A 26,689-nucleotide genomic window follows, 5' to 3' on the forward strand; every position below is an offset into this window, starting at 1 on the left:
TAGACCATGGTTACAGAAATAACATTAAACACTTTTAATCACAACATACGTAGAATCGTACATACACGTTCGATGATGGTTATATCAAATATTTACCTGCGAAATATTTGATATAATAAAAAATGTTAGTGCTATTTACTCCCAAATTAGGGCTCTTTGTTGCGAGTAAATAACATTCCTAGTTCCGCGCGGTATATAAAAATATACATATAATTTAACATATACCCTGCTGGAAAAATAAATACGATACAAATAGTTCGTTCATAAGTAATTAAATTGATTTAGCTTATGAAAATTTTAATTATTACAAAAGACTTTAGAACAGTCATCGGAATCGTTTTCATCTATATAAACTAACCAGTAAAATAATCCATCGAAGTTATAGTTTGATAAACTTTTAACCGTTAACAAAGTAATTTGGTTGGGAAAATTGAAAACACTCGCTGGAGTGCTTATTTTAACAACTATTTGATTTGTGTTTTAATTGTTAAACTATTTTTGCTAGTTCTACACTTTAATACTTTTATTTCTGCTACAATAAAAAACGATAAATATGTTGCCCCTATAGATTATTATGCAGGTTAGTTGTATATATGTAGATATACAAGATACAGGGTCCTCTATTTTGTACAATTACCATAGACCTATCGACAGTGATTCTCTAACAGTGAGCAGTTTGCTTAATATGTATTTTATCCCCACTTAACGAACGTTATATTTACAAACAAATAGGGGAAAAACTCTAAATACTCCACTGTACTCAGAATACAAAACGTAAAGTATAATTGAAGTCGGTTTTCTTAAGCGTCATGATTTCATATTTTCAAGGCGAGTACCAGGAAACAGAGTGACTCATAGTTTCCTCAGCTTTTTCCGAGTGATTCCAATTTTTCTTCCTCCATCTAACAACTTAACATCTGCATAAAACGTGGAGGAGTTTGCCGACATTTATCCCCCCGTTTCCCTAATTTCAAACAGCACAGAAAGTCGTAAAGTCGTCCTTTTATGTCTTACCACGTTCGAACGCCTTCATGAAAAGATTTCAATTATTAGACATCTTTTAAGCTTTTAATAAAAATTTCATTTTTTTTTAAATTTTGAGTCATATTATGAAAAATACTGTCCATTTTGTTTTAAAAATTTAAAATATATAAATTTTCGCTGAAAAAATTTTAAAATTATTGATCGTCTTAATATGCTCATTAAATACTAGAAAAATTTACGGGAGTTTTAATTTAGACACACCGCATATAATTATTTTAGCAGTTTTTAAATGTATCCTCAAGAACTTTCATAATCGCAATCATAACTTGAAAAAAAGTACTGCAGTATTAAAGTTCTTCTTCTTCTTTTTTACTTCTGTTGGCCAGTATTAAAGTTCACACACTAAAGGTAGAACTGCCTCTTCTTACACCGTAACCTATCTGTTTTATATTACGTACTTTATCTGGTTTTGAATATGATAAACTATAATCAATAGAAAAAAGAGGCTGGTACATCGGTTTCTTTGTTTCTTTGAAAAGCTAAGAGGCTTGCTATAGCTCTGGCTACCCAGATGCAAAGAACCGGTGGAAAGTAAATAAAAAAATAGAAACAATTTACAGATACGCTTTGTTAAGTCCGTCAGAGTACATAATGGTGCAATGTAACCACCTCATTCCTTGACGGACGTCGGAATGGTTATAGAAGTTTTACTCATCATTTCATGGTTCGCTCCATACAGAATCTGGTATAATTAATAGAATTGTTATCGATCTGCTTTAAGTTCTAATAGTTTCCCGTGAGCCTAATGCAAAGTTTAATTGTTTGCGATATCAAAGAAATGAAAAATGTATCCTCGACGGAAGTCGAAAATGGGCGAATGATCATTGCGTTGTCCTGTCCAACAAGAAATAAATTTTAAAATTGCTAACTTCAAGGTTGGCCAAATTGTCCATAAAATTACGCTTAGTTCAAAAATTTTAATTGAACGTTTGTGTTTATGTGTAAAGTTATGATTACAGTTATGGAACTGTTTTATAACATTAAGCGATTAGATAGGTTACAAACATCTTTATGACGTTCTAGTGCTATGTGAACATTTACAAAACCGTTTCGTTGGTGCAAGTTCTTGGCCCGTTGACGATCGAGTACCTGGAAGAACCGTTTCGCGCGCTGACTTCGCCATTGATAAACAGTTCTTTGAAGGTTTCCCTAAATTGACGCGACATCCCGCAATAGATGGCGAAGTTTATCGGGTAACTTAATATAATGAAAAAATTCGTAAAAATGATAAGCGTATTGGCGACGGTGTAGTCGAGAAATTCGAAAAACGTGCTGGAAATTATGTGGAGCATCGTGACCACCGCCAGCGGTATTTCAACTATCAGAAACACGCTGACGACGACGATGAGCATGAGCGTGGTGCAGTTCGAGTCGCGCAGCTTTTTGCACTCGTTCCTCTGGTTTTTTTTCGACGACAGCAAGATGTCCCTGCGTTTCTGCGCTTTCTTCAGCGCACTGAACAGGAACAGGTTCAACGTTACTAGGGCCACGCAGGGCAACACGTGCACGAAAATTGTCCGGAACATGAAATAGGTTATATAGTAAACATCAATGGTGACGTAGTCAGTAACCCATTTGGCGTCGTTTTTAACGCACACCGATACCGTCTGGTTCTTCCATGTCACTTCCGTCTGGAACAAATTGATCAAAAAATATTAATAAATTTCTAAAAAAAGTAAGATAATTAAAGTAATACGAAAAGTCAAATGAGTAGTGACCACCGAGGGTAAAAATACATTTTGGGTCAACATTTTGAATCTTAAATAAACAACATGAACAAAAGTAACTAAAATTTGTTTGAAAATAAAAAAATACGTAGGGTGTTATTGAAATGACATCAGGTAATTCAATAAGTGAATGTAGATCCGACCATGATGCCGAATGCATATTTTGTCCAAACTGCAAAAAGGGCCTATTTTTTTCATAACCTTATCCAAACCAGCAGGACTGTTGTCACAACCGGAGATCACAGTGTTTTCTAACCAATGGGAGAATATATATCATGTGACGTCACACTAAACTGGGATTAAGAGCGTACGGGGTGCAGCGACAATATTTAAACATGGCTGCATATCGCGAACGCTCGTTCGTTTTTTTTTGTAATCCCGTGTCAGGCGTTGATTCTCCAAACGTCACGTTTGGCAAACAAACTTTTAATTAAAAATGCGAATATAAAATTGTCATTTTTATAGTTCGCGTATGTTTGTTAGGATTAACTTGTATCAGTGACGGCATGTCGCCGTTTTCATTTATTTAAATTAATTCCGTCCGTCCAAACTGACACTCAATTCTAACGTCATTGTAGATCAGAGACAAAAAAGAATTACTTTCGTGGCAACAATCCTGCGAGCATATTGCAAACGATGATATACCAGAGAAGATGGTTATATCGGAGATTAGAGCGCGTCCTAGTACAGTAAGATCTGTTGGCCCACGCGAAACACAAACCTCATGCACTGTTTCCATATGTAAGATTATATTGAGCAATTGGACTTTCAATGGCAAATATTTCCACAAATTTTATGGTAACCTAATTGAGCAACAGTCTTGTCTTGTCTTGGCTATTGTGCCACCAGAAGAAAGATTCTGATTTAGCACAAAATTTGTACAATATAAAAACCTCTACAAAAGCGTAGCGAGGACGAATCTTGTTTAGTTTTTGACAAAACTTAATTTACTTAAACCCACTTTATTGGTAATGATGACATTGTCCAAAAAAAAAAATCCATATAAGCGTCATAATTTCATAACAAAGATCTCGACAATACGTGTTCATATTTTCGTCCCAGAATAGTACGATTTAATATGTGGCTAGAGTGGTGCAAGTGAATGAAAATTTATACTCATATTGAGTTTGACTTTTGCTTTATTGTCTGCTAATTATTAGAAGTCAGTGGATATAGAAAGCGTAGTTTGCACCAATGGTCGACAACTTTGAAAGTGTTTTATCTAATCGAAAACTTTTCGTCAAACTTTTACAAGAGACTAAGAACTCCGCTTTAAAAACTAAGACTAGCATTACGACAACTATATCTGAAAAAATAATCATGGAAAACCAGGAACTTCTTATCAAAATTGAAGATGAAAATAAAAGAATAACGGAATAAAGAATCCAAACTGACCAATATTGAAAGAAGATGTAGGAAAAACAATATAATAATTTTCGGGCTGGAATATTCTGAAGATATAAATCCCTTTCAAAATATATTAAAGCTATTTAATGAATCCTTGAACCTTGATATTCTGGAAAATGACATAAATGATGTTTATCTTTTAAAAGGGGTGTAGGGGTGTGTCGGAGAGGTAGTACCTTTTGTTTGGGGCGGTCACTCCAAGCTTCCTAGAAGGGCGGAAGCTTCAGATAACTGGCCCTCACGAGACACCCAACTCTCACTTGTTGGCTCCAAGCGCCACACCCCGGTACACTGTGTTGACCCACAGGCTAAACCAAGTGAGGGTAGCCGGATATGGTGAAACCGCAGCGTCTGACCCAGAGTGGGCGGCTGCAGACAGCGTCTGTTCTCCATGTTAGGAGCGGCTGATATAAAACCAGAGAAGGCAACGGGAAACCACTCTGGTGTTTCTTTCCCAAGAAAATCACAATGGCAATACAACAAAATTTAATGTCCCCTAGTCCCCGACAGGACTTAAATGTCCAAGGGGTGCGAAGAATCCCCGGGTTGGCTACGCTGAAAACCTTACAGAAAATTTGCAAATGCATGTCACGAAATGGACAGACTGGGCATCCAAATATTCGGCTTGAGCGAGGTTACATGGCCAGGCTCAGGAATAACCGGTAACAATGACTCCAAACACCACAATGGAGTAGGAGTAATTTTGGAGAAAGAATACAGTCAGGCGGTTACTAACTTTCTCCCGGTCTCTGGCAGAAACCTGCTAATTCAGCTTTCGGGAAAATCAATGAACATAAATATAATACAGACGTATGCTCCCACAGTCGATAAGTCCACAGATGAGCTTGAGGCGTGGTACACAGAATTGGAGGAGTTAATAAAAGTTACTAAGAAACAAGATCTTACAGTCATCATCAGAGATTTTAATTCGAAGATAGGCCAAGGGCGAGTGTCGGATTTGGTTGGCAAGTTTGGGTTGGGCGACAGAAATGACAGGGGCGAAAGGCTCATTGAATTTTGCCAACAACACAACATGGCTGTAACAAATACCTGGTTCAAACATCACCCTCGCAGACTTTACACATGGACGTCACCACAACATACGAATACCAGGACAGTCCGAAACCAGATCGATTTTATTATTATAAACAAAAGATTCCACAACTCAGTTACTAACGTCAAAACCTATCCGGGAGCCGACATTGGCTCAGATCACAGCCCTGTTATAGCCAGAGTGAGACCAAAATGGAAAATCATTGAAAGGCCAAAACCTCCAGGAAAACCAGATGTGGGACTTCTGAGGGACGTCACAATAAAACAAAAAGTAAGTCAAGAACTAAACGAGCACCTCGCAAATGTCTCTCGGGACCTTGCCCTTACCACTGATGTGGATAGCACGTGGAAAGCTATAAAAGACATCTTAAATGGGGCCGTTGAAGCAAATCTGAAACCAACTCCTAAAAGAAATAGGAGATAGTGGATGACAGGGGAAATCTTAAATCTGATGGACTCACGGAGGGAATGTAAAGCCGTTAATGACAAATAAGTACAGACATCTTAACAGAATAATCCGCACCAAAATAAAAAGTGCTAAGGAACATTGGATAGAAGACAGATGCTCGGAAATAAAGGAATTGCGAAGACGCCATTACCATTTCAACCTACAAAAGAAAGTGAAAGATTTTACAGCGACGAGCAGAAAAACTGCAGTCCACAACATATTAAGCTCGGATGGAAAATTATTAGACTCCACAGAGGGAAAACTACAAGAATGGGAAAAATACATCAAGAATCTGTTCGAAGGCGCCAGAGCAGAGCCCTACCAGACGGACATGAACGCGGAAGAACCAAGTATTCTAAAAACCGAAGTAGAGTACGCGATAAGACAACTCAAGGCAAACAAGAGCCCAGGGCCAGACGAAATATTACCCGAAATCTTAAAGTTAATAAGCGAAGAAAACATCGACCTGCTTGTCGCTCTCTATAACCGCATTTATGAAACTGGCAAAATACCTCAAGAATGGTTAGAATCAATTTTCGTACCATCGCCAAAGAAAACAAACCCCAAAGACTGCGGAGACTTTCGCCTAATTAGTTTAATGAGTCATGCGTTAAAAGTCCTACTGAAAATAATTCATAACCGCATCTCTAGTAAATGCGAAGCGAACATTGGAGATGACCAATTACTCTAATACAGAACCTATATTGGAACTAGAGCGCTAGAATCAGAATAGAGGGATCCAAGTCCGAGCAAATCGGGATTGGCAGGGGAGTTAGACAGGGCTGCGTCTTGTCCCCTTTGCTGTTTAACCTTTATTCAGAATTTATATTTGACAGAGCCCTGGCAGACATCTCAGAGGGAGTCAAGGTTAATGGCGTGAACATAAACAGCATTAGATACGCTGATGATACTATTCTAATCGCCGACTCGGATGTGGGTTTGCAGCGACTCCTCGACCGCGTTAGCAATACCTGCGAAGAGTTCGATATGAAAATAAACGTTAAGAAAACTAAGGTAATGGTAATTAAAAAATCAAAGAATGTCCCACAACCAATACAAATAAATGGAAAGATACTAGAAGAAGTGGGCAGGTTTCAATACTTGGGATGCTTGATAGATAACAAATTAGATCCAGACACAGAAATAAGATCGAGAATAGAACAATCCAGAAACTCTTTTGTACGACTCAGAAAGCTCCTATGCGACTCACGAATCAACCTCGAGCTGCGTTTAAGACTCTCAAAATGTTATGTGTGGTCTACTCTCTTGTACGGAGTCGAAACATGGACACTAAAAACACAAACCATTAATAAACTAGAAGCTTTCGAGATGTGGACATATCGCAGAATACTTAAAATACCATGGACATCGCATACCACGAACGAAGAAGTTTTGCGCAGGCTGGGAACTGAACGAGAACTATTCAAGCTTGTGAAAGTCCGTAAGACTGCATACCTGGGTCACATCCTGAGAAACGACAAATACCGATACGCACAACTCATAGTCAAGGGAAAGATCGAAGGCAAGCGGGGGCTGGGTCGGAAGAAACTGTCATGGCTGAGGAATATACGTCAGTGGACTGGCATGGACTTCGAAGAGCTCATAAGATCTGCTGAAGACAGTGAGAGATTTGCCACTGTGATATCCAACCTCCACTGATGGAGATGGCACGTCAAGAAGAAGAATCTTTTAAAAAACGCCGACACAGGTTATAAAAGTTGGGCCAAAATTGAAGGGAACAAAAATTTTTATATACCAAGATTTATGTATGTCGAACAGACTCGATAAGAAAATACTCGAGGAAAACCTTAGGCTAGCAACATCTAAAAACCTGTCGTCTAAAATAGTATTTGGAAATAGACTTTTAACAAGTGGTGATATTTGCACTGCGCAGTAGTTAAGACATCAGGCCCGTGACTCTGATTCCAAAAACACAGATCAGCAGATAAATTACGAACATCAAAAATCTTCTCATACTCCAAACCTAGAGTTAAGAAGTAGAAATCTTTTTTCCGCACGGTCGGAATTAGAAACGACAGAGAATGAAGTCTTTAGTTTGTCCCATGTAGGGCATCGGAACTTCGACTTAAGTGATAAGTATTGCTCTTCTCACCAATATATGGATGACACTCAACTCTACTTGTCTTTCAAATACCTGGGAGCTACAGCGGCTCTTAAAAAAATCAATCTAGAAGCTTTGAGTTGCGTCTCACAGAATCACGGGCTCGTAATTAATGAAAAGAAAACTCAACTTATTGTTTTCGGCAAAGATAGACTACGTATTCTAGCTGTTCTGAACTCTACAGAATGCTGCAAAAACATTGGCATATTCGTTTCCTCATTAGCTCAAAAGTCCTTGAAAAACGTTTTTGTCACAGAGACATATTGACCACTCCTGGTAAACTGAAACTGGCGGACCCACTTATCTACCTTTTCCTATGCTCCCCGTGTTTATTGGCCTGTTCTTAGGCAGAAAGACAAAATGAGTTTGCACTGGTTTCAAATGCCTGCTTGAGATTTTCCTATAATTTGCGTAAATTTGACCACATATCAGAACGTTGGGCCAGTCATGTTGGCTAAACTTGGAAGAGCGTTTTCAGTTACAGCAATTACCCTGAAGGAGTCAAAATATTTATGTAGACTTGTTCCGGTCTCCGGATATTCACACGTTACAGAGATTTATTTCCCAGACACACCACGACTGTTTTTCAACTGAGTTTCACTTATACGGCTACTAAAAACTACAATAAGGTTCCTCAGCACCTGAAAAATATCCAAAAATCAATATATAATGGATGTCAGAGACCAAATATAACATAGAAGTTTTCACACGTTATTTTCTTTTCCTTTAAGTTATATTTCTCCTCACATTAACTGGCTGGAATAGTTTATTTTACTTTGTTGAACTAGTGAAATAAATAATAGCTTGTAAGGCTTTTTCTTTTCTCTGAAGTTTGAAGAAATAAAGACCTTTATTATTACTATTATTATGAGAACCGAGCATTAATTCAAATGAATCCATGCTCATGACAGTATATGTTTTGTAAACAGACCACAATATTTGTTTAATTACCAGTTTGTGTGAATGTTGTGATGACGACCGTACAATTATTTAGGGCGGCTGTCAAGAGGATAGATACTAAAAAGAGGAAGCTTAATTATTTTAAGTCTAGAAGACTGACTTACCTAATGAACCTGGCAATCGTAGCCACGATGAGACGAGGGAGGTTTTAATATATTTCCATTCCATCATATTTATATTTTGCTAATATACATATAATGGAATTTCTTTTTTTTTTTTCAATTAGAGCTCTGAGTATTCCAAGCCTATTGCAATTGGTGTCATGGTTTGGTTATGTACAATTTATTAAGTAATGTCAATCAGTGCCAACTTTTGGATCCAAATAAAACACGCCAGAGGAAATTGATTGAATTGTTCAGAATAAAATTGTTGTGATCTGGTATGTCAATAAGTGTGTTACTTTTTTAATTAGTGCTTTTTAGTCATAAGAGTTAATAATGACAGCAGTTTATGATAAAACTATAGATAGGGCCACTTCTACGCGTCCAGGCAAACCGTAAAAATTCCAGTATTCTTTAAACAGAAAGCTCGCTCGGACGCAAAGGCAAGAATCTTAGGTATGCCGCTTTCCTCCCGAGCGTACGGTTTTTATCATCGCGTTCTTTTTGCGAACTGATGCGACAAAAGATTGGCTGCATATTTTTACATTACGCTGGAAAGGTATGTCGGGGTAACGGTGGCTGAACAGGGACAATCCGGCTGTCGTTTGTCGAGATTTATTTGCCATAAACTTTAATATTCGAAACGGGATGAAAAGTCACGGTCTGGAACACAGCGGGAGTCTCGTTGACAATGATAATGGCGCGGAACTGAGAACACGGAGTAGTAAAACAGAGCAGTAGTCTGTTATTTGCCGTGCTTTTGTAATAATAATAGTCTTTATTCCGATATTTTAAATTATTGTATAAAATTTTTACAAAATTAATTATTATTGTTAATATTGCAATGACGATGAATCGAAAAGCTACAGTAATAATAAGAGTCTAAATTCCAACAAATAAAACTTATTTTTTGATCTAATAATTCAAACTATGTATTATAATTATTATACCGCTTACTTAGAATGTTTGTCGCCCTTGCAGGAGCAGTTTGAATTTCATACTGAAACACTTAAAATTGAAACGAAACAGGATTTTAATTCGAGCCATTTCAAAACAAAATATTTTTTTCCGATATACTTCATTTTTATTAGAACAGATAAGAATGGATATTACGATGGAAGACTAAATATAACTGTAGAAATGATGTATGTGTCAGAGTTTTCAATTGCCATCTATTAGAATATGTAAATTTGTGATCTTGCGTTGCCTTTTTTAAGATTTTGCTTGAGATTGTAATTTTTATTTCATTAAAAAAGGTTTTTGAGATCAAAATTCGACATTGATGTAATTAATTGACACGAATATTTATACCAGCTGGGTGTTTTCTTATTATAAGTGGATTTGAGAAAATTTGACTTCAACTTGTCAAGAGATACAACAGAGGTCCTGAAATTGAACTCTGTGCTACTGTGGGAGTAACTTAATCCGAATCGTATCATTGAAATGATTTTATCCAGTTTGTTTATTATTATATCAATATCAGTCTCAAAATATATCGAATTTGTTTTATACTTTTTATGCATGTATATTTTATCACTGTAGGAAAAGTATGAGAAAATGTTTTCAAGTTTTATCTGGTAGAAATTAAAAAAACTGCAGTGTCCTATAAGGTGTACAACTCAAAAAAAATTCTGCAAACAAAACTTCTGCTACTGCGAATAAAAAGTATATGCGCCGAAATCTCTAATATTTAGTATGGGTAAAACGGTTCAAAATTTTTATTTACATGCGTTTCTTTATATAATAAGAATATACTTTTAGTAACATTTCATCAAAAAGAGAAAGTTTACTTCAATGCCTACATTTATAAAGCGTTTCTCAACTTAATCAAAATACTTTAATCAAAACTTTTCTATGAGAGTTTAAGAAAAATTTCCTATACCATATAAACCAGAAATCTAATGGTTACAGTAGGTACACAGAATAAATAAAATATTCTGTATTTGCATTTATCGCCAGACGATACGAGAATGTTGTGTCAGTCGAACAAAGTAGGAAACCCATTTGCGTTTATAGTCCAATTCTGAAAATAAAGCACGTTTAAATTTTACTGCCTCTTCTCATGCACCCTAACTGAACGTTATTATTGCAGTGCTGACCAAAGACATTAACCAAAAGGAAGGCCCACCAAGTCATTCATATATACGGCTGTCTTCGAATCAATCATAAACTCTAGTGCCGTAACTCCGTGATCGCTAAAATGTTATGCCCTGGCAGGGGGAGAAAATAAGGAAGGAAAGCTACTACCCATTTTACTACGAAAAGCATTTGCGAAGAGATATAAAGTGCCCACGAAGTTCCACAATAATTGCCAAGTCTATGTAACCAAATACTAACTAGCACCGACAACCTTTTCGAAATAATTTTAATTAATTAGAAGTTTTAAATTGAGAATCAAAAGTGGAAAGAGGACTGAAGGACGAATGATTTCATTTGATAACGGAATACATGCCTTTTAACAGAATAGTCTAGGTTCTGTATTGTTTGACAAATCGGACTGATCAAAGTAAGAATGTTGTGACCGTAATTAGTTTGGCATGTTTCCCAATTTTACGCAGCAAGTCCGCAAAAGAGCAGTTCGAGTTTATTCGATGTTTATAATGAGTTTCCAGATTCCTAATATTTAAAGTGAAGATTATGGTGAACAAGTGTACAGTAGAGAAGTTTAATAGATGAGACGTTTGAAAAACCCCGAACTTTCAAGCGATTTTGATACTATAGCGGAAAGATGATCTGGGGAGCATGATTTCGATGCATAATTTTTGATTTTGTATAGGTAATTGCTATCCCTACTAAAGACTATAGAACTCCACACTAAGGTGAATTCTACTAGCACAGTACCAAAGCACGTATATCCAAGCCGGAACGAAGCTGAATACAATTATATTTTTCACCCTTACAAAGAGCTTTATCTGTATTTATTTAAGGATTCATGAATATTAATTAATATAATGGGTGTTTTTTTTTATGTATAGAACTTTAAGTTGCCATTACTGATCAAGCTGGCGACCGATTTAACAGCTGTCAAGTGATTTATTCTCCTTATCCCTGAACAACGCTTGCAAATAGTGCAATTTTATTTCGAAAATAATGGTTCTGTGCGGAATACGTATCGCGCACTACGTTGTTTAGCGATGAAGCGCACTTCTGGTTGAATGGCTACGTCAACAAACAAAACTGCCGCATTTGGAGCGAAGTTAATCCTCAAGTGTACGTCCAAACACCATTGCATCCAGAAAAACTGACTGTTTGGTGCGCTTTTTGGACTGGTGGAATCATTGGTCCGTACTTCTTCAAAAACCATGATGGCCAGAACGTTACAGTCAATGGTGATCAGTATAGAGCTATGATTACTAACTCTTTCATTCCTGAATGGAATAACCATGATGTCCAGGAGATGTGGTTTCAATAAGACGGCGCAACATGTCACACAGCTCGTGCCACAATCGATTTATTGAAAGACACGTTTGGTGACCGTCTAATTTCACGTTTTGGACCTGTGAATTGGCCTCCAAGATCTTGTGATTTAACATCGCTAGACTACTTTCTGTGGGGCTATGTAAAGTCATTGGTCTATGCGGATAAGCCACAAACGCTTGACCATTTGGAAGACAACATTCGCCGTGTTATTGCCGATGTACGGCCACAAATGTTGGAAGAAAAAGTCATCGAAAATTGGACGTCCAGATTGGACTACATCCGCGTCAGCCGTGGCGGTCATATGCCAGAAATCATATTTAAAATGTAATGCCACAAGATTATCTTTCGGATAAATAAAATTCATGTCAATCGAATAATCCATCGTTGTTTTATTGCAATTTAAAGTTCTATACATCGAAAAAAAAACACCCTATATATGTAAGAGACAAGTATAGCATTAGTAATTAGTCTTGCAGCTCACGATGACACTAGTGAACTCGGTTCCGATATTTTGCAACGAAATCTACAAATCCATTTTTCATCAGTTTTCTCTTTGACTAAGGTTATGACAAGTACAGTGAGATACCCACAAAGGGCGGAAAGTAAGTCTGATAAAGAACTATTATTCTAAGACGGAATGCAACAACAAAGATATTTTGCTATTTCTCTACCATTTTTGTGCTATCGTTAAGTTGTAACACAAGTTCGAAAAAAAATGCTTCTTCTTGGTTTTTCAGACAAGGTTTATACTTTAATATTTTGTAATATATTTTAACGATATTTTTTTAATTTATTTATTGACGGCGATGCCAAATTTTTCGTATAAGCATCACAAAAAATTTGTTTTGAAAAAAGAAATACAGACAGGAAAATTATGATAATATAAAAACGTATTAGTCAAAAAGTGTACATTCCAGTAATGTGATTTGAAAATGCGTAATTGTAATGAGTAAAGAAATAGAGGAATAAATGATATTTGAACAATTCTACGAATCGAGCTTCTAGCATGGTTTGTGCGGTGGAATGGTTGGTAAAACGTTTGGTTTTTATCTAGTCCACTCATGAGTTTAGGAGATTAAAGATTCCAGGACTTAAACATTTGTTATAGTAATTAAATTATATATATTTCTTTTTCTTACAAACACATGCATAGTTTTTTTTTTCTCTTTTTTATATGACTTGTTTCGACACGCTGCTTATGTCTTACCTACCAAGTTATATTCGGTGTCGAAGAGTCTGGTGGACTGGTGGATGGCCGACGCTAGCAAGGTGTACCCCACGCATTTGTACACGTTGGGCATCGTGCAGAGCTTCCTGGCCTGGGGAGCGTGGCATACATAAATATACCGTTGGACTGCTAAAGCCAGCGTTAACCAGATGCTGGCCGTATGGAACATGTTGGGCACAATCTGGAAGAAAAAAAAATTAAAAGTTAAAAAAGTTAAAAGAGGAAGGAACTCGCGCGACGACGTTCTAACCCTCGTTTTCAGCAGGGGACGCTCAATTTAACATTCCGAAACGATTTAAAACTCGCAGACTACTTTGCGAAGTGAAAGTTTCTTTACGTTGGTTAGAAAGATTTGGAAGTTATTTTTCGCACAGTGACTCTAAAGTTTGCGCTAAAATGATTTCTTTTACTAGTAATAAAAATGCTAAGTCGAATGGGTGAAATGGTGAAAAAATGGTGAAGAACACATATTCAAAAAGCTTGTATTGAACTTTGGGAATGCTAATGCTAAATCATTGCTACATATATGACATATTAAAGGGGTCTTCCGAGCACGCCCCCTACACTTCACACAACATCCTCCACTTTGCGCCATTTTCTTCCCCATTTGTCTCATAATTTTAGATCTATATGCACATTTAACATATATAGAGTTTTTGTCGACAACAGAACAATTTTCTTATGCATGAATATGACTTTCAATTTCGAAGTATACTTCGTATCCTCTAATAATAAACAAAGATAGTGCCCATTTAATTTAGTACACCGTTTATATCTACTAGCCATATGCTTTGGTTTGGTTAGAAAAATAGTTGATATACCCATACTAAATACTTATAGAATAATTATAAAAACAATAAAGGATTTTATTTGTAATCAATAAACATTTACAATTCGTTCGGAACTAAAAATCCCTGCCCCGATTCCAGAAAATGTTAAACACGGTAACTTTCTACACCGCGAACAACGAATTTTATTATTGTTATTATTATGATTCCGAATGTGTTCGGGATTCGCTCCGCAAAAAAAAAAAAATTTTACAGCCGTCGTCGTGGTAACCTGTCAAAACTGGTGTAATATTTTTAATAAAATTTCTTCGACGCTGTATGTAGGCAGTTATTTATTTACTGGAGTGGAACTACATTCATTTCTACATTAATAGTCAATTCTGATTGACGTCAAAGTAAATTGAAACTTTTCTCGACTACGGTTATGGTTTGAACTCCTCCGCTTGGTAGTTTATAATTTTGCATTCGTCCCGCTGTCGCATTTAAACACACTTTTCATTCAATTTGAACTTTTGGTAACAGACAGCGAGGAAAATCTATAGCTCCAATTCGCGGAATTTCTATTCGACCTGCTACCCTTGAACGACCTGTAAAAATTGTACTATAGTGGATGTTTTCTTAGTACGTGACCAAACTTCAACCGTCAAGTTTTTTTTTGGTATTTGGTAAAGGTCAAAAAAATGTATTTCTGGTTATCTAATACTAAAATCATGCCAAATATGAAAAACTCTCAATTTATTTTTTCCAAAAATTTGATGTGTTTTTTGAAGTGGGATTATTTTATTACCATCACTATGGTCGCTTTAGTGAAGCATTTGACCATATTAAGCTCCACTTTTAAAATTACAAAGCCATTGAAAGATCTAGGAGATCATAGCAAAACATGCCTTAAATAAAACTATTTCTTTGATAGAGACATATTATTGTATTGTCTCGATTTTCTAAAAAAAAATATGTAAAAATAAAAATATTTTTTAATTATTCATTATTCACAGTTTTGGTAGTTTGGCAGCGTAGTTTTCAACATATTGTATAAAATAGTATGTTGTGCAACAAGTTTTATAAGCTCTATTCTAGTCAGGAGTTCGTTTGGGTTAGTTTTGGTGAGTTGACTGAAGAAGTTTTTCAACGTGTTTTATTCTATACTATCTCTATGACTCTTCCTTTCTGGGTACATTTTTTTGTAAAAAAACTTCAAACACATTCACTGAGTGACGTGACTGTTAGAACTGACAAACGTCAAAATACAAAATACAAAATTTAAAGAAAACATCTGATGGCTACCAAACCCGTGACTTTAACGAATCTGATGTTTTAACGTGATACTTCACGCACGCCTGCTTAGTGCATGATATTTTATATTTATATTATAATTAATTAATTAACAATTAATAATAATTTGTAAATTCACATGAAAAAATTATGACGCGAGCATCTTTCTTGAAATCCAATACCTGATTTTTAAATAAATTTGTTTCATATTTTAGCCGTTCATTCTATTTTAGAATAGGGAATAGAAAAAAAATTTCCACGTTTTTAGCTTTTTATTTTTATTGCAAGAAATCAACCGACTCGTTCTTGATCAGCGTTTTACTTTTAATTTCAAAGGTAGCGCAATTTTAATCTAATTGAATACAGAAATTAGGGGTTGGAAAGACCACGGCGCAGATAAAGTCGGGCCATATTTCAAACCGGATTTCCTTGCAGATGCCGGACGTGATAAGGACTGATTTATTCAAAGGGCGCCGCAATTTAAGAGACAAATTTGCCGGCGTTTTGCGAATATATACGAGTTTCTCGTGCGTTTTAAACTGACACGTCGATCACCTGGGTGCGTCGTATAGCTTGAAACCGCAGAGTGGCGTAGAAAATAATCCGCAATTTGTACCGCAGAGACAGCGAATTTACATTAAAAACATCTAAATTATGCAAGACTATTAAGTACACCCGCACCGAGCTCCGCGTTAAGGCCCTTAATTGTCATTGTCTGCGAAACGCCGGTCTAAACAAAGACGGGAGGCAAAAAGTTCTCGTCAAAACGTCCTCCACAGTTTCTATTTAAAAACCTGAAACTTTAGTTTTTTCCTCCGTTTTATTTACGAGCGGCAAAATATCAAAGTTTAAATAGAAGCCAGTATATGTTTTTAGCTTTAAGAGAGATAAAACGTTTGATTAATAATGAACTTGTTTGCAAGGCGACGGCCATGATTATATAAATAAATTACTAACCATAGAGAAATTGCAAAGAAGTGCCCATATTAGAAATCGTTTTGTGATGTTGGGGTCATTACAAATGAGTCCCGCTATCCAAATAACCAAGAAATATTATGATGAAGTTGCAAATTGATTTCACAAAATTTCCTAGTAAGTGGATTTGAGTGTTTCGATCTGTTATTTCGTTCATGTTGTAGCTATCTTTCACAATATTTGCAAAAGCGTGTGAAAATAGAGTGTTAAAAATTTTATTAAACAAAAAACTGTTAAGTCGTTCACTGCCCTAATGGTATTGTTCGCCTGTCCCGATTAATAGTATATTATTGGGTTGTTCGGAAAGTCATTTCGTTTTTTTTGGGGAACATGAAAGACAGTTTTCGTATAATGAATAAATATTTTATGAAATTATATATTGGCCATTCTGGTCCAACACCTTTTGCCATCTTTCTGGCAGTAACATAATTCCCCTCTCATAAAAGTTTTGGTCCTTGCTGGCAAAAAACTGGTTCAGGTAGTTTTTGACATCTTCATTTGAGGTAAAGGTTTTGCCATCCGGGGACCGGAACAAATAGTAGTCGGAAGGCGCCAGATCTGGAGAATATGGTGGATGTTGCAGTACGTCCCATTCAAGCTGTAAAAGTTTTTGGCGAGTGACCAAACTTGTGTGAGGTCGCGCATTATCCTGGTGGAACACTACACCCTTCCTGTTGATTAATTCGGGCCTCTTCTCTTTAAGTGAATCATTCAATTTGTCCAGTTGATGACAATAGACTTCTGAATTAATCGTTGTATTGTCCGGCAAAAGCTCAAAAAAAAACGATTCCTTTGACATCCCACCAAACGGAGAGCATCACCTTTTTTTGGTGAATGTTGGCTTTTGACACGCTTTGAGCCGGTTCATCTTTTCTGCTCCATGACCTCTTGCGTTTAACATTGTTGTATACAACCCATTTTTCGTCCCCAGTAATAATCCGCTTCAAAATGGATCAATTTCTTGACGTTTGAGGAGCGAATCACACACGTCAACGCGACGACCCAAATTTCGCTCCGTAAGGACATGGGGCACCCACACATCGAGCTTCGAGGTTAAGCCCATGCCTTTCAAATGGCCATAAACAGTCGAATTCGACAAATTTAATCTCTCACCGATCTCTCGTGTGATTATTCGCCGATTTGCATCAACTAATGCCTTTATCGCATCTTTGTCAGCTTCGACCGGCCTTCCAGACCGTGGTGCATCTTCGACATCAAAATTGCCGGATCGAAATTTTGCAAACCAGTTCTGGCACTGGCGTACTGTTAACACGCCTTCTCCATACACATCCGTCAATTTTTTTCTCGCTTGGACAGCATTTTTACCTTTTCTGAAGTAAAAAAGTAAAATATGACGAAAATGCTGCTTATTGCTCTCCATATTTAAAAGGGCACCAACCAAAAACTACTGCGTAGAATTAATAGAACTTTTTCACACACAAGCCTCGCAACATCAGCTCTCAAGACATATAATGGTTATGCGGCTTAAGTGTGAAGTTGGTTTCGAAAAAACGTAATTAAGTCCTCTGACTTTCCGAACAACCTTATAATATAATAATTAGTATACTTATCCTTAACACTTTCATTTAACTCTCGACTCAGCCTATAAAAGTAAAACGATTTCCAAAAATGCAAAACCCTACAAGGAGAATTAAAGTCACCCAGAAAACATGATAGCGAGACTGCAAAGGAAATAAACAGAACGTTATCATTGACGTTAACATGTATCATACTTTGAAGAAATTGCGACTATGTATTTTATTATTACTTTTATCGATTTTTTTTATTCAACAAAAAATTTGAAGTGGCGTGTTTTAAATAAATCCTATTTATCAATAAATAATAGTATATTAGGCAACAGTTGCGGCAAACGGCATTTGACTTACGAGTTTATTTGGCACGAGCGGAGCGAGTGCTTAATAAACGAGTGATACAAAGAGTTTACCAAACGGGTTGCCTACTATACTTTTTCTACGACCTTCACGAAAAAATCACAATTTAACAAATTAAAAATAATAACAGATTATCGGATTACTGAATTTCGTACCATTCAAACAAAACATTAACTAGTTACCATTAAATCTATTCGTTTATCGTCCCGATCGGTTCTGCTTTTGTTGTCCCTTTTTAACTGTGAAAGTTAGACAGGGAGAGACGAATTATTGGATATGTCATATAAACAAAAGAATATACACAATTTTAAAACGTTATGTTGTTTATTAAACTTTGCAGTTGATCATTAAGTAATTTACTTAAAGAAAAAGACTCTAATTGCACGAAAAATCGTCCAACGATAGGGTTTTTAAGAGGATTTCATTATTAAGATAGTATAAGCAAGAAAAAGCAGGCCCTAACCTTCAATTTTGTTGTGTTTGTACTAATGAGACATGGATATTTGAAAAACTGTAAAAAATAACTAAAGTTCATGTGAACGGTAAGTAAAATTTCTGTGGGAAATTGAAAAAATTATAAATGTCACTTTACTTACTGACTAGTCCACTAGATTTTAATTGTAGCTTATAACACGTAGTATTTAAATTGTCTGATATATCGCATAACATTTTTCTGTGTATAAAATTTTGGATACATTTTTGCAAAACAACACGAATACATTTATTGACATGACCGTCAGAATTACCAAACGTCAAAATTCAAACCGTGCAGTAAAATCTCCGAAAACATCCGATTGCTCCCAAACCCGTTCGGTAAAATCTCGGAAATGTCCGATCTGTGGGAAACGAAACTGACGTGGTAAAGTGGCGGTTCTCGCACGCTAGATCGGTGTGTAATCAGGCATTTTACAGACGGGAGTACGAAAATAGTATCTTATGCAACAAGTGCGGTAAACGACATTTGACCCAATGAAATTATTTTGACACGAGCGGAGCGAGTGTTTAATAAACGAGTGACTTAAAAAGTTTGCCGAACGTGTTGCACACTATATTTTTTTCTACTCCCGTCTGTAAAATACCTACCACCGATCTAGCATGCGGGAATAGTCACTTTACCCCGTCAGTTTCGTTTTCCACGAATCCGAGCCACTTCGAACATTTTCAGGATTTTACCCCACGGGTTTGGAAGCAAACGGATGTTTTCGGAGATATTTCCCATGCCTTGAATTTTGACGTTTGTCAATTCTGACAGTAATGTCAGTGAATGTATTCTTGTTGTTTTGCGAAAATGTAGCCAAAAACTAGCGGTGGTAGAAAAAGTAGAGTATGCAACACGTTCGGTAAACTTTTTAACTCACTCATTTATTAAACACTTGCTCCGCTCGTGTCAAATAAACTCGTGAGTCAAATGCCGTTTACTGCACTTGCAGTAACATGCTATTCTACGACCTTTAGTTTTTGGATACATTTTCGCAAAACAACACATGACCGTCAGAATTGACAAACGTCATAATTCAAGGCGTGGGAATATCTCCGAAAACATCCGATTGCTCCCAAACCCGTGCGGTAAAATCCCGGAAATGTCCGAAGTGGCCCAGATTCCTGAGAAACAAAACTGAAGTGGTAAAGTGGCGCTTCCCGCACATTAGATCGGTGTGTAATTAGACATATTACAGACGGGAGTAGAAAAAAAAATTCCATCATCACCTATCTCGGCAACTCAAATTAACGAAAATTATTGGCACTGGAATGAAATAAGCTAAATAATGTTCTTCGTAAGCAATCGCTGCGTTAAGAAATAATATGGAACGCATCCCTTTATGCTACCAACACAAGAGACGCGCATAGATCTAACCATTATACGATATGGAACCTAAAATTAGTGCTGGTGATCGTTTTCGTACATCGTTCAACAAACACCCTGTAGTTACAAACAACGTTGTCGAAAGAGGTCAGCCCCGTGTCCATCCAATTAGTCGATACAATACCACGAAAATTGTAAGAAATCCGTTCTTCGGTATAAATTGGGTCGTGAAGAATTCCAGAAACGTTTTCAATTGATTTCAGGGGACTATTCGGTCGGTTAATAATAGCTGTTGTTAGTACAAGCAAGCAAAGGATTACGCTGAGGTGCGTGGTTTTTTTCACAATGAAAAAAACATTTTTGTAGTCAAATGAAAACACTATACTCGGAGTATGCAACCTATCTTACGCTAGCATATTTCCTCAATTGCGGGGAATATGCTTGCTTTTGGCGAATGCTGTTTTTCGTAGGTTAATTCTGAACGTATTCTATGCTAAATAACCATCACTTCTATCAGAAATTACTTTTAAATATTTATTTAACTTATTTTAAATATTTTGTTTATTGATCTACATTTAACTACAAAAATAACAGCAACAAGAAGAAAAATAATGTCAACTTTTGCAAAACTTTTTGCAAAACCTAGAACATACTGAGTATATGATAAAACGGCTAATTAATTAATTAATTGAAAATTAATTAATTAATCTAACAAAAACTAAAAAGAAGCAATCTAAACAAATCTCTAATCGAATTTAGCAACAAATCTACAAAATAATATAGCCAACATCTAACTCATCCTGAGTGCGATATTAAAAACCCATATTTGACAAAATTATTGTATTTCACTAATATTTTCCAGTTTTAATAATATAATTCAAAAAACAATGGGGGAGACTCGGCGGCACACAAATGCAGCTGCCAAAATGTAACTTATTAATAATGTAGACAGAAGATAATTTTATTCACCATTCCATTCGTCAAGCACCAAAGACCGAAACTACGCATGTGAGAAGCTTCTTAGAAGAAATATAATAATATTACTTGGGTATATCTAAAGGTTTTATATTCAAGGGATCACTTTGTAGTTGAATTTTATTCAATTGTGGAGAAAAATAATTATTTACCAGCATTACTTCAAACGTATTCAGAAGCCATTGTAGTCTTTGAGGCAACAAATTTTTGGTTCGGCTCTTTTAAAAGCTATTGTCGGGGATTTTTTCTTCCACTCCCACGGTTATTGCAAATTCAACAAACACATAATAAGAAATCGTCGGTCGAGCAAAATATAAATGCAATTCTTGACGGGGTTTGAATTCCTGCGAGTGCTGGATTAAATATCGAAAGACTTCGATCGGCGACCATAATTGAATCCCGCTCCTTTGTGGAAAGACCGGAGCGACAGCAACAAGTCAATTAGCGATCTTTTCGCCCACGTTCGGCGAAAATTCTTTCTGATAAATCAATTAAACGAGAATAGAATAATATCTCCTTATGTCGAACTACAGGACGGCTGAAAAGAAGAAAATACGTTGATAACGTCGTGTGTCAGATTTCCCTCTGTAGGTTTCGATTTAGGGGGAGCGCCAGTCAATTTTGGGACTTCAAATGTGACTTCCTCAAAATCTCATTTGTAGAAAGGATCTTAGATAAATCAATCAGTGGTATTTATGGGGACCGCGTAAATGGCCACTTAGGTATGTGGAAAGTTGAGAAGTTTTTAAACTGGTTAACCGCATCTTTTTTTGTGAGTTACCAAGCAAAACGAATTGCGAGGAAAGGAAGGATTTTCCTTATTCTCGTAGTACTCTTTTATCAAAGAAACTTACACAGGCTATTGTAATAGTAAGGGGTGTTTTTTTTCGATGTATAGAACTTTAAGTTGCAATAAAACAACGATGGATTATTCGATTGACATGAATTTTATTTATCCGAAAGATAATCTTGTGGCATTACATTTTAAATATGATTTCTGGCATATGACCGCCACGGCTGGCGCAGATGTAGTCCAATCTGGACATCCAATTTTCGATGACTTTTTCCAACATTTGTGGCCGTATATCGTCAATAACACCGCGAATGTTTTCTTCCAAATGGTCAAACGTTTGTGGCTTATCCGCATAGACCAATGACTTTACATAGCCCCACAGAAAGTAGTCTAGCGGTGTTAAATCACAAGATCTTGGAGGCCAATTCACAGGTCCAAAACGTGAAATTAGGCGGTCACCAAACGTGTCTTTCAATAAATCGATTGTGGCACGAGCTGTGTGACATGTTGCGCCGTCTTGTTGAAACCACATCTCTTGGACATCATGGTTATTCAATTCAGGAATGAAAGAGTTAGTAGTCATAGCTCTATACCGATCACCATTGACTGTAACGTTCTGGCCATCATCGTTTTTGAAGAAGTACGGACCAATGATTCCATCAGTCTATAAAGCGCACCAAACAGTCAGTTTTTCTGAATGTAACGGGGTTTCGACATACACTTGAGGATTAGCTTCGCTCCAAATGCGCCAGTTTTGTTTGTTGACGTAGCCATTCAACCAGAAGTGCGCTTCATCGCTAAACAAAATTCGCTTATGAAAATCGGGAACAACGGCAATCTCGTTTTGGGCCCATTCGACGAATCTACGCCTTACTTGATGATCGTTTGGCTTCAATTCTTGCACGAGTTGGAATTTGCAAGCACGTAAACCAAGATCCTTCCGCAAAATCTTCCATAAAGTGGATGGACACAGATCCAATTCCTGTGCTCGATGGCGGTTGGTCTCATTCGGGTCTTCCGCAATGCTAAGCTCTACAGCAGCAATAGCTTATTCTGTACGCACCGTACGGCGTCTCTGGGGATGCGAGTTATCAATAAGAGTAAACGTGGTGCGAAAACGTTTCATGGTTAATAGAACTGCTCTGCTCTGATGGACGATTTTGACGACGATAAAATGGACGTAGTGCGCGATACCTATTTCGCACAGAACCATTATTTTCGAAATAAAATTGCACTATTTGCAAGCGTTGTTCAGGTGTGAGTCTATTCATGATGAATTGCCAAACCAAACTGAGTTTAAATCACTTGACAGCTGTTGAATCGGTCACCATCTTAAACAGTAATGCCAACTTAAAGTTCTATACATCGAAAAAAAAACACCCATTATTTACAAATCTTCTGGGTTCTTCCTGGAACTGCTATGCGTTCCACTCTGTTCTACTCGAGGGACGCGAAGCCAAAGAAGGGACATCAACATTTTTCCGGATGACTAATTCCTATATTGGTGAAAAGTCACGGTTAAGATTATTTGGTTGTTTAAGGATTTCTGTGGATACTCGGATTTTTCTTTGGTAAAAGAATTGATTACATTCAAGACTTCTAGTTTGTTCGAACAGTTGATATTTTTTGTGTTATGAATGGAATGCATCTCGCATCTCACATCTCAAGCGAAATTTTGGCATTGATATATAGAAGAGATTTCTGAACGAGCGGTAAATCTAGTTTTAACATTACATTTCTGAAGAATTTGTGATATGTGGTCAGCAATGTTTTGAGAGTATGGAAAGAACACAGTGAAGGGTGGGGTTGCTTTCGGCTCATGTTCCTCTGTGTTTTCATTGTAGGTCGGTGTTCATAAATACGCCAATTTTGAGCAAGAAACATTAGGTACTTTTTATGGTCGAGTTATAGTAATAAATACCACAATAATACGCTGGCGATAATTTTGGTAAAAGTAAGAAATTCTAAACTAACCCAAACTTCAAAGGAACTCCAACAAAGCTGAGAAGAATGCAATCTATTCCCTAGATTCCTTTTTGTACCCAAATAATTATCAATTACCGACTGACATGTTCTCTAACATTATTCCCGTATTCATTTTATGATATTGGCAATAAAAAAAAAATCTCAAAATTGATAATAAAATATCTTCTGCTGAGTCATCAGTCTGATATGTTTAATTGTCCGAAAAGGAGTATATTTTCTATTGGATAGATCGTTTTCACTTAAAAGGGTTGTTAAACAACCGAGTTTAGTAAATTTCATTTTGACCGGTGAATTTGTGTTCTACCGAGTGTCCTACTGTCCTATTTCTGGTACCACTTATATACCCATAAAATTTGCTTGTCTTTTTCGATTACATTATCAAAACTGTTTGTTGCTTCCATAGCATTAATTTGTAATTTGTTTGAATTTTGATATTAATTTTTTGCAGTACATTACGGTAATATTATTTACAAATCGTCTGGAATGCTGGATGAATCGAACTTGCTGGCGTTTAACTCAAACTGAAGGACGCGGGAGGAATCCAGAAGATTTGTAAAGAGTAACTCTAATTTTGTTTTATCGTGTTGGTGTTATTTCTGTTATTGTTCTCGAAATGTGAGTTAACGAATTTTATATTTATATATATTTTATATTTGAAAAAAAAATTATTTACTTGCTTGTTGTAATTTATTTAATAAAAACAATATCATTGGAGTAGCAGAGGTGGTTGTAATTAGAGAAAATTGGTGGCAATTTAGATGGTATTTAGTAGTAATTTGTAAGGGAATTTCTGATAGAAGTGTACCGTGCGTTCAATTTATCTTCATAACATTTTAATTGGCTGTAACTTTTTTGTTTTTAGAGATATTAAGGTAAACAAAACACAATATGTAGTGTTATTGCCAAGCCTTCTTCCAAGTGACGTATAAAACAAAACACTATCAATTTTCTGACATATAAGCCTACATCATATTTAAAATGGAACGCCCCTTATATTATATATGCGTTTAATGGAATATCTTATTCCGATTGCTACGATGTAACACGCTTTATTTAAATTTTTATATAAGTTCAAATTGTGAATGAAAAATATAAATAATATGTTTGTTTGACATATTAGTAAACAACGTTGATGGTTGAATAATTGCCCAAGTCATTATTGTTAAAATGGTTTTTCGCGAATTTAGCATCCGTGAAAGAAGTAATATGCTTCAAGTATACTTTCTGAATAATAAAAGTGCAACCGCAGCTCGTCGTTAGTATATTAGACTTTATCCAGAATGCCGGATTCATAATGTTTTAAATAAAGAAAATAAAGCAAACATATTAGGATTCCATGAGGCACATCCATACCAACGGGTATTTCTCGGGGATCAATCCACTCAGTTTTGAAAATTTCAAAAAACTCAAAAACTCAGTGCAGAATAATGTCAAAGGAGGATGCAATTTTGTTTGAATTTTTTAAATATACATAATGAGAATAATAATTTTATGGACTGATGAAAGTTCGCTCACTACAAGAAAGGCTTGTAATAGACAAAATACGCTACATTGGTTTTTAAATAATCCAAGACAAATACACGAAATAAAAACCCAGGGGTAAAAATCAATGCTGTGGTCATAGATGGGCATATTTCGGGTCCGATATTTATAGATCAAAAGATAACTGCAGATCATTATTTGCCACTCTTAGAGCACCAAATACAAAAATATATAGAAGATTTGACGCTTAACATACCAGCGCTGATTATATGGCAGCAAGACGGTGCCCCTCCTCACAATGTTGCGTAAGTTAAAAATTTTCTTGACATGGAATGTCCCAGGGGTTAGATAGAGAACGGCGGAACTATGGATTGTCAGCCAACAGCCCCGACTTAACTTTACTGGATTTTTTTTTCTTTTGGGCACATAAAAAATCACGTACACAGTTGAGAGACAATCCGGAAACGTTACTAAATGCAAGACATCATACAATTAGAGCGTATGAGAAATGTGTTCGGGAAAATGGTGGTCACATACAGCAGTATTTAGAATAGTAAAATAATTTTTTACTGGACTAAAATATAAAGTGTGTTGCATTATTGTAATCGCAATAAGATATTCTATTATCACATATATAATATACAGGGTGTTCCCTTTAAAAAAATATGATCACTTGACAAAAAACTTAGCTACTAACCCTACATTTTGTTTTTCGTCTACGTTGATATCTCTAAAAACAAAAAAGTTACAGCCAATTAAAATGTTATCAAGATAAATTAAACGCACGGTACAAAGATCCACTACTGGAATTCTCCTCGGTAGCCAAAGTCTACCCACCTCGTGCATTACGGTCCAAGCGAAACACGCCCCGATAGGTGACAGCGGTTTGTAGTGGTTGCCCAGTGTGTACATGTAAATCAGCCACGGCGAAGGTACTAGAAGAGTAAACATATCACAGAGGGCCATGGCCATAAGCACAATGTTCGTGGGAGTTCGCATGTGTCTCTTGCTCAACACGACCACAATCAGAGTATTCGCGATTATCGTTATCACCAGAAGGAATGGCATCACGTAGCCGTAAAGGGGCACCGCGTACGCTATCGGCATTTCGTTGGTGATGTTCACGTAGTTCACGGTTTTGCCGCACGCGGCGTACGACTGGTTAATCAATGACGTGCAGTTCAGGTCGCACCCGCACGCATCTGCGGTCGA

The 26,689-nt window shown here is 36.4% G+C and overlaps 1 protein-coding gene across 1 annotated transcript; it reads right to left on the reverse strand.

Moving 5' to 3' along the window:
• Positions 1-26,689, reverse strand: LOC132698647 (sex peptide receptor; the record flags this gene model as incomplete). The annotated part of the gene is made up of 3 exons (XM_060664840.1): positions 1-2,675; positions 13,494-13,691; positions 26,315-26,689. Coding segments are annotated over 3 exons (1,167 nt in total), but the record flags the coding sequence as incomplete, so codon positions are not given.

Source organism: Cylas formicarius, unplaced genomic scaffold (assembly GCF_029955315.1).
Source record: "Cylas formicarius isolate icCylForm1 unplaced genomic scaffold, icCylForm1.1 PGA_scaffold_2__14_contigs__length_35257938, whole genome shotgun sequence".
Taxonomy (NCBI): Eukaryota; Metazoa; Arthropoda; class Insecta; order Coleoptera; family Brentidae; genus Cylas; species Cylas formicarius.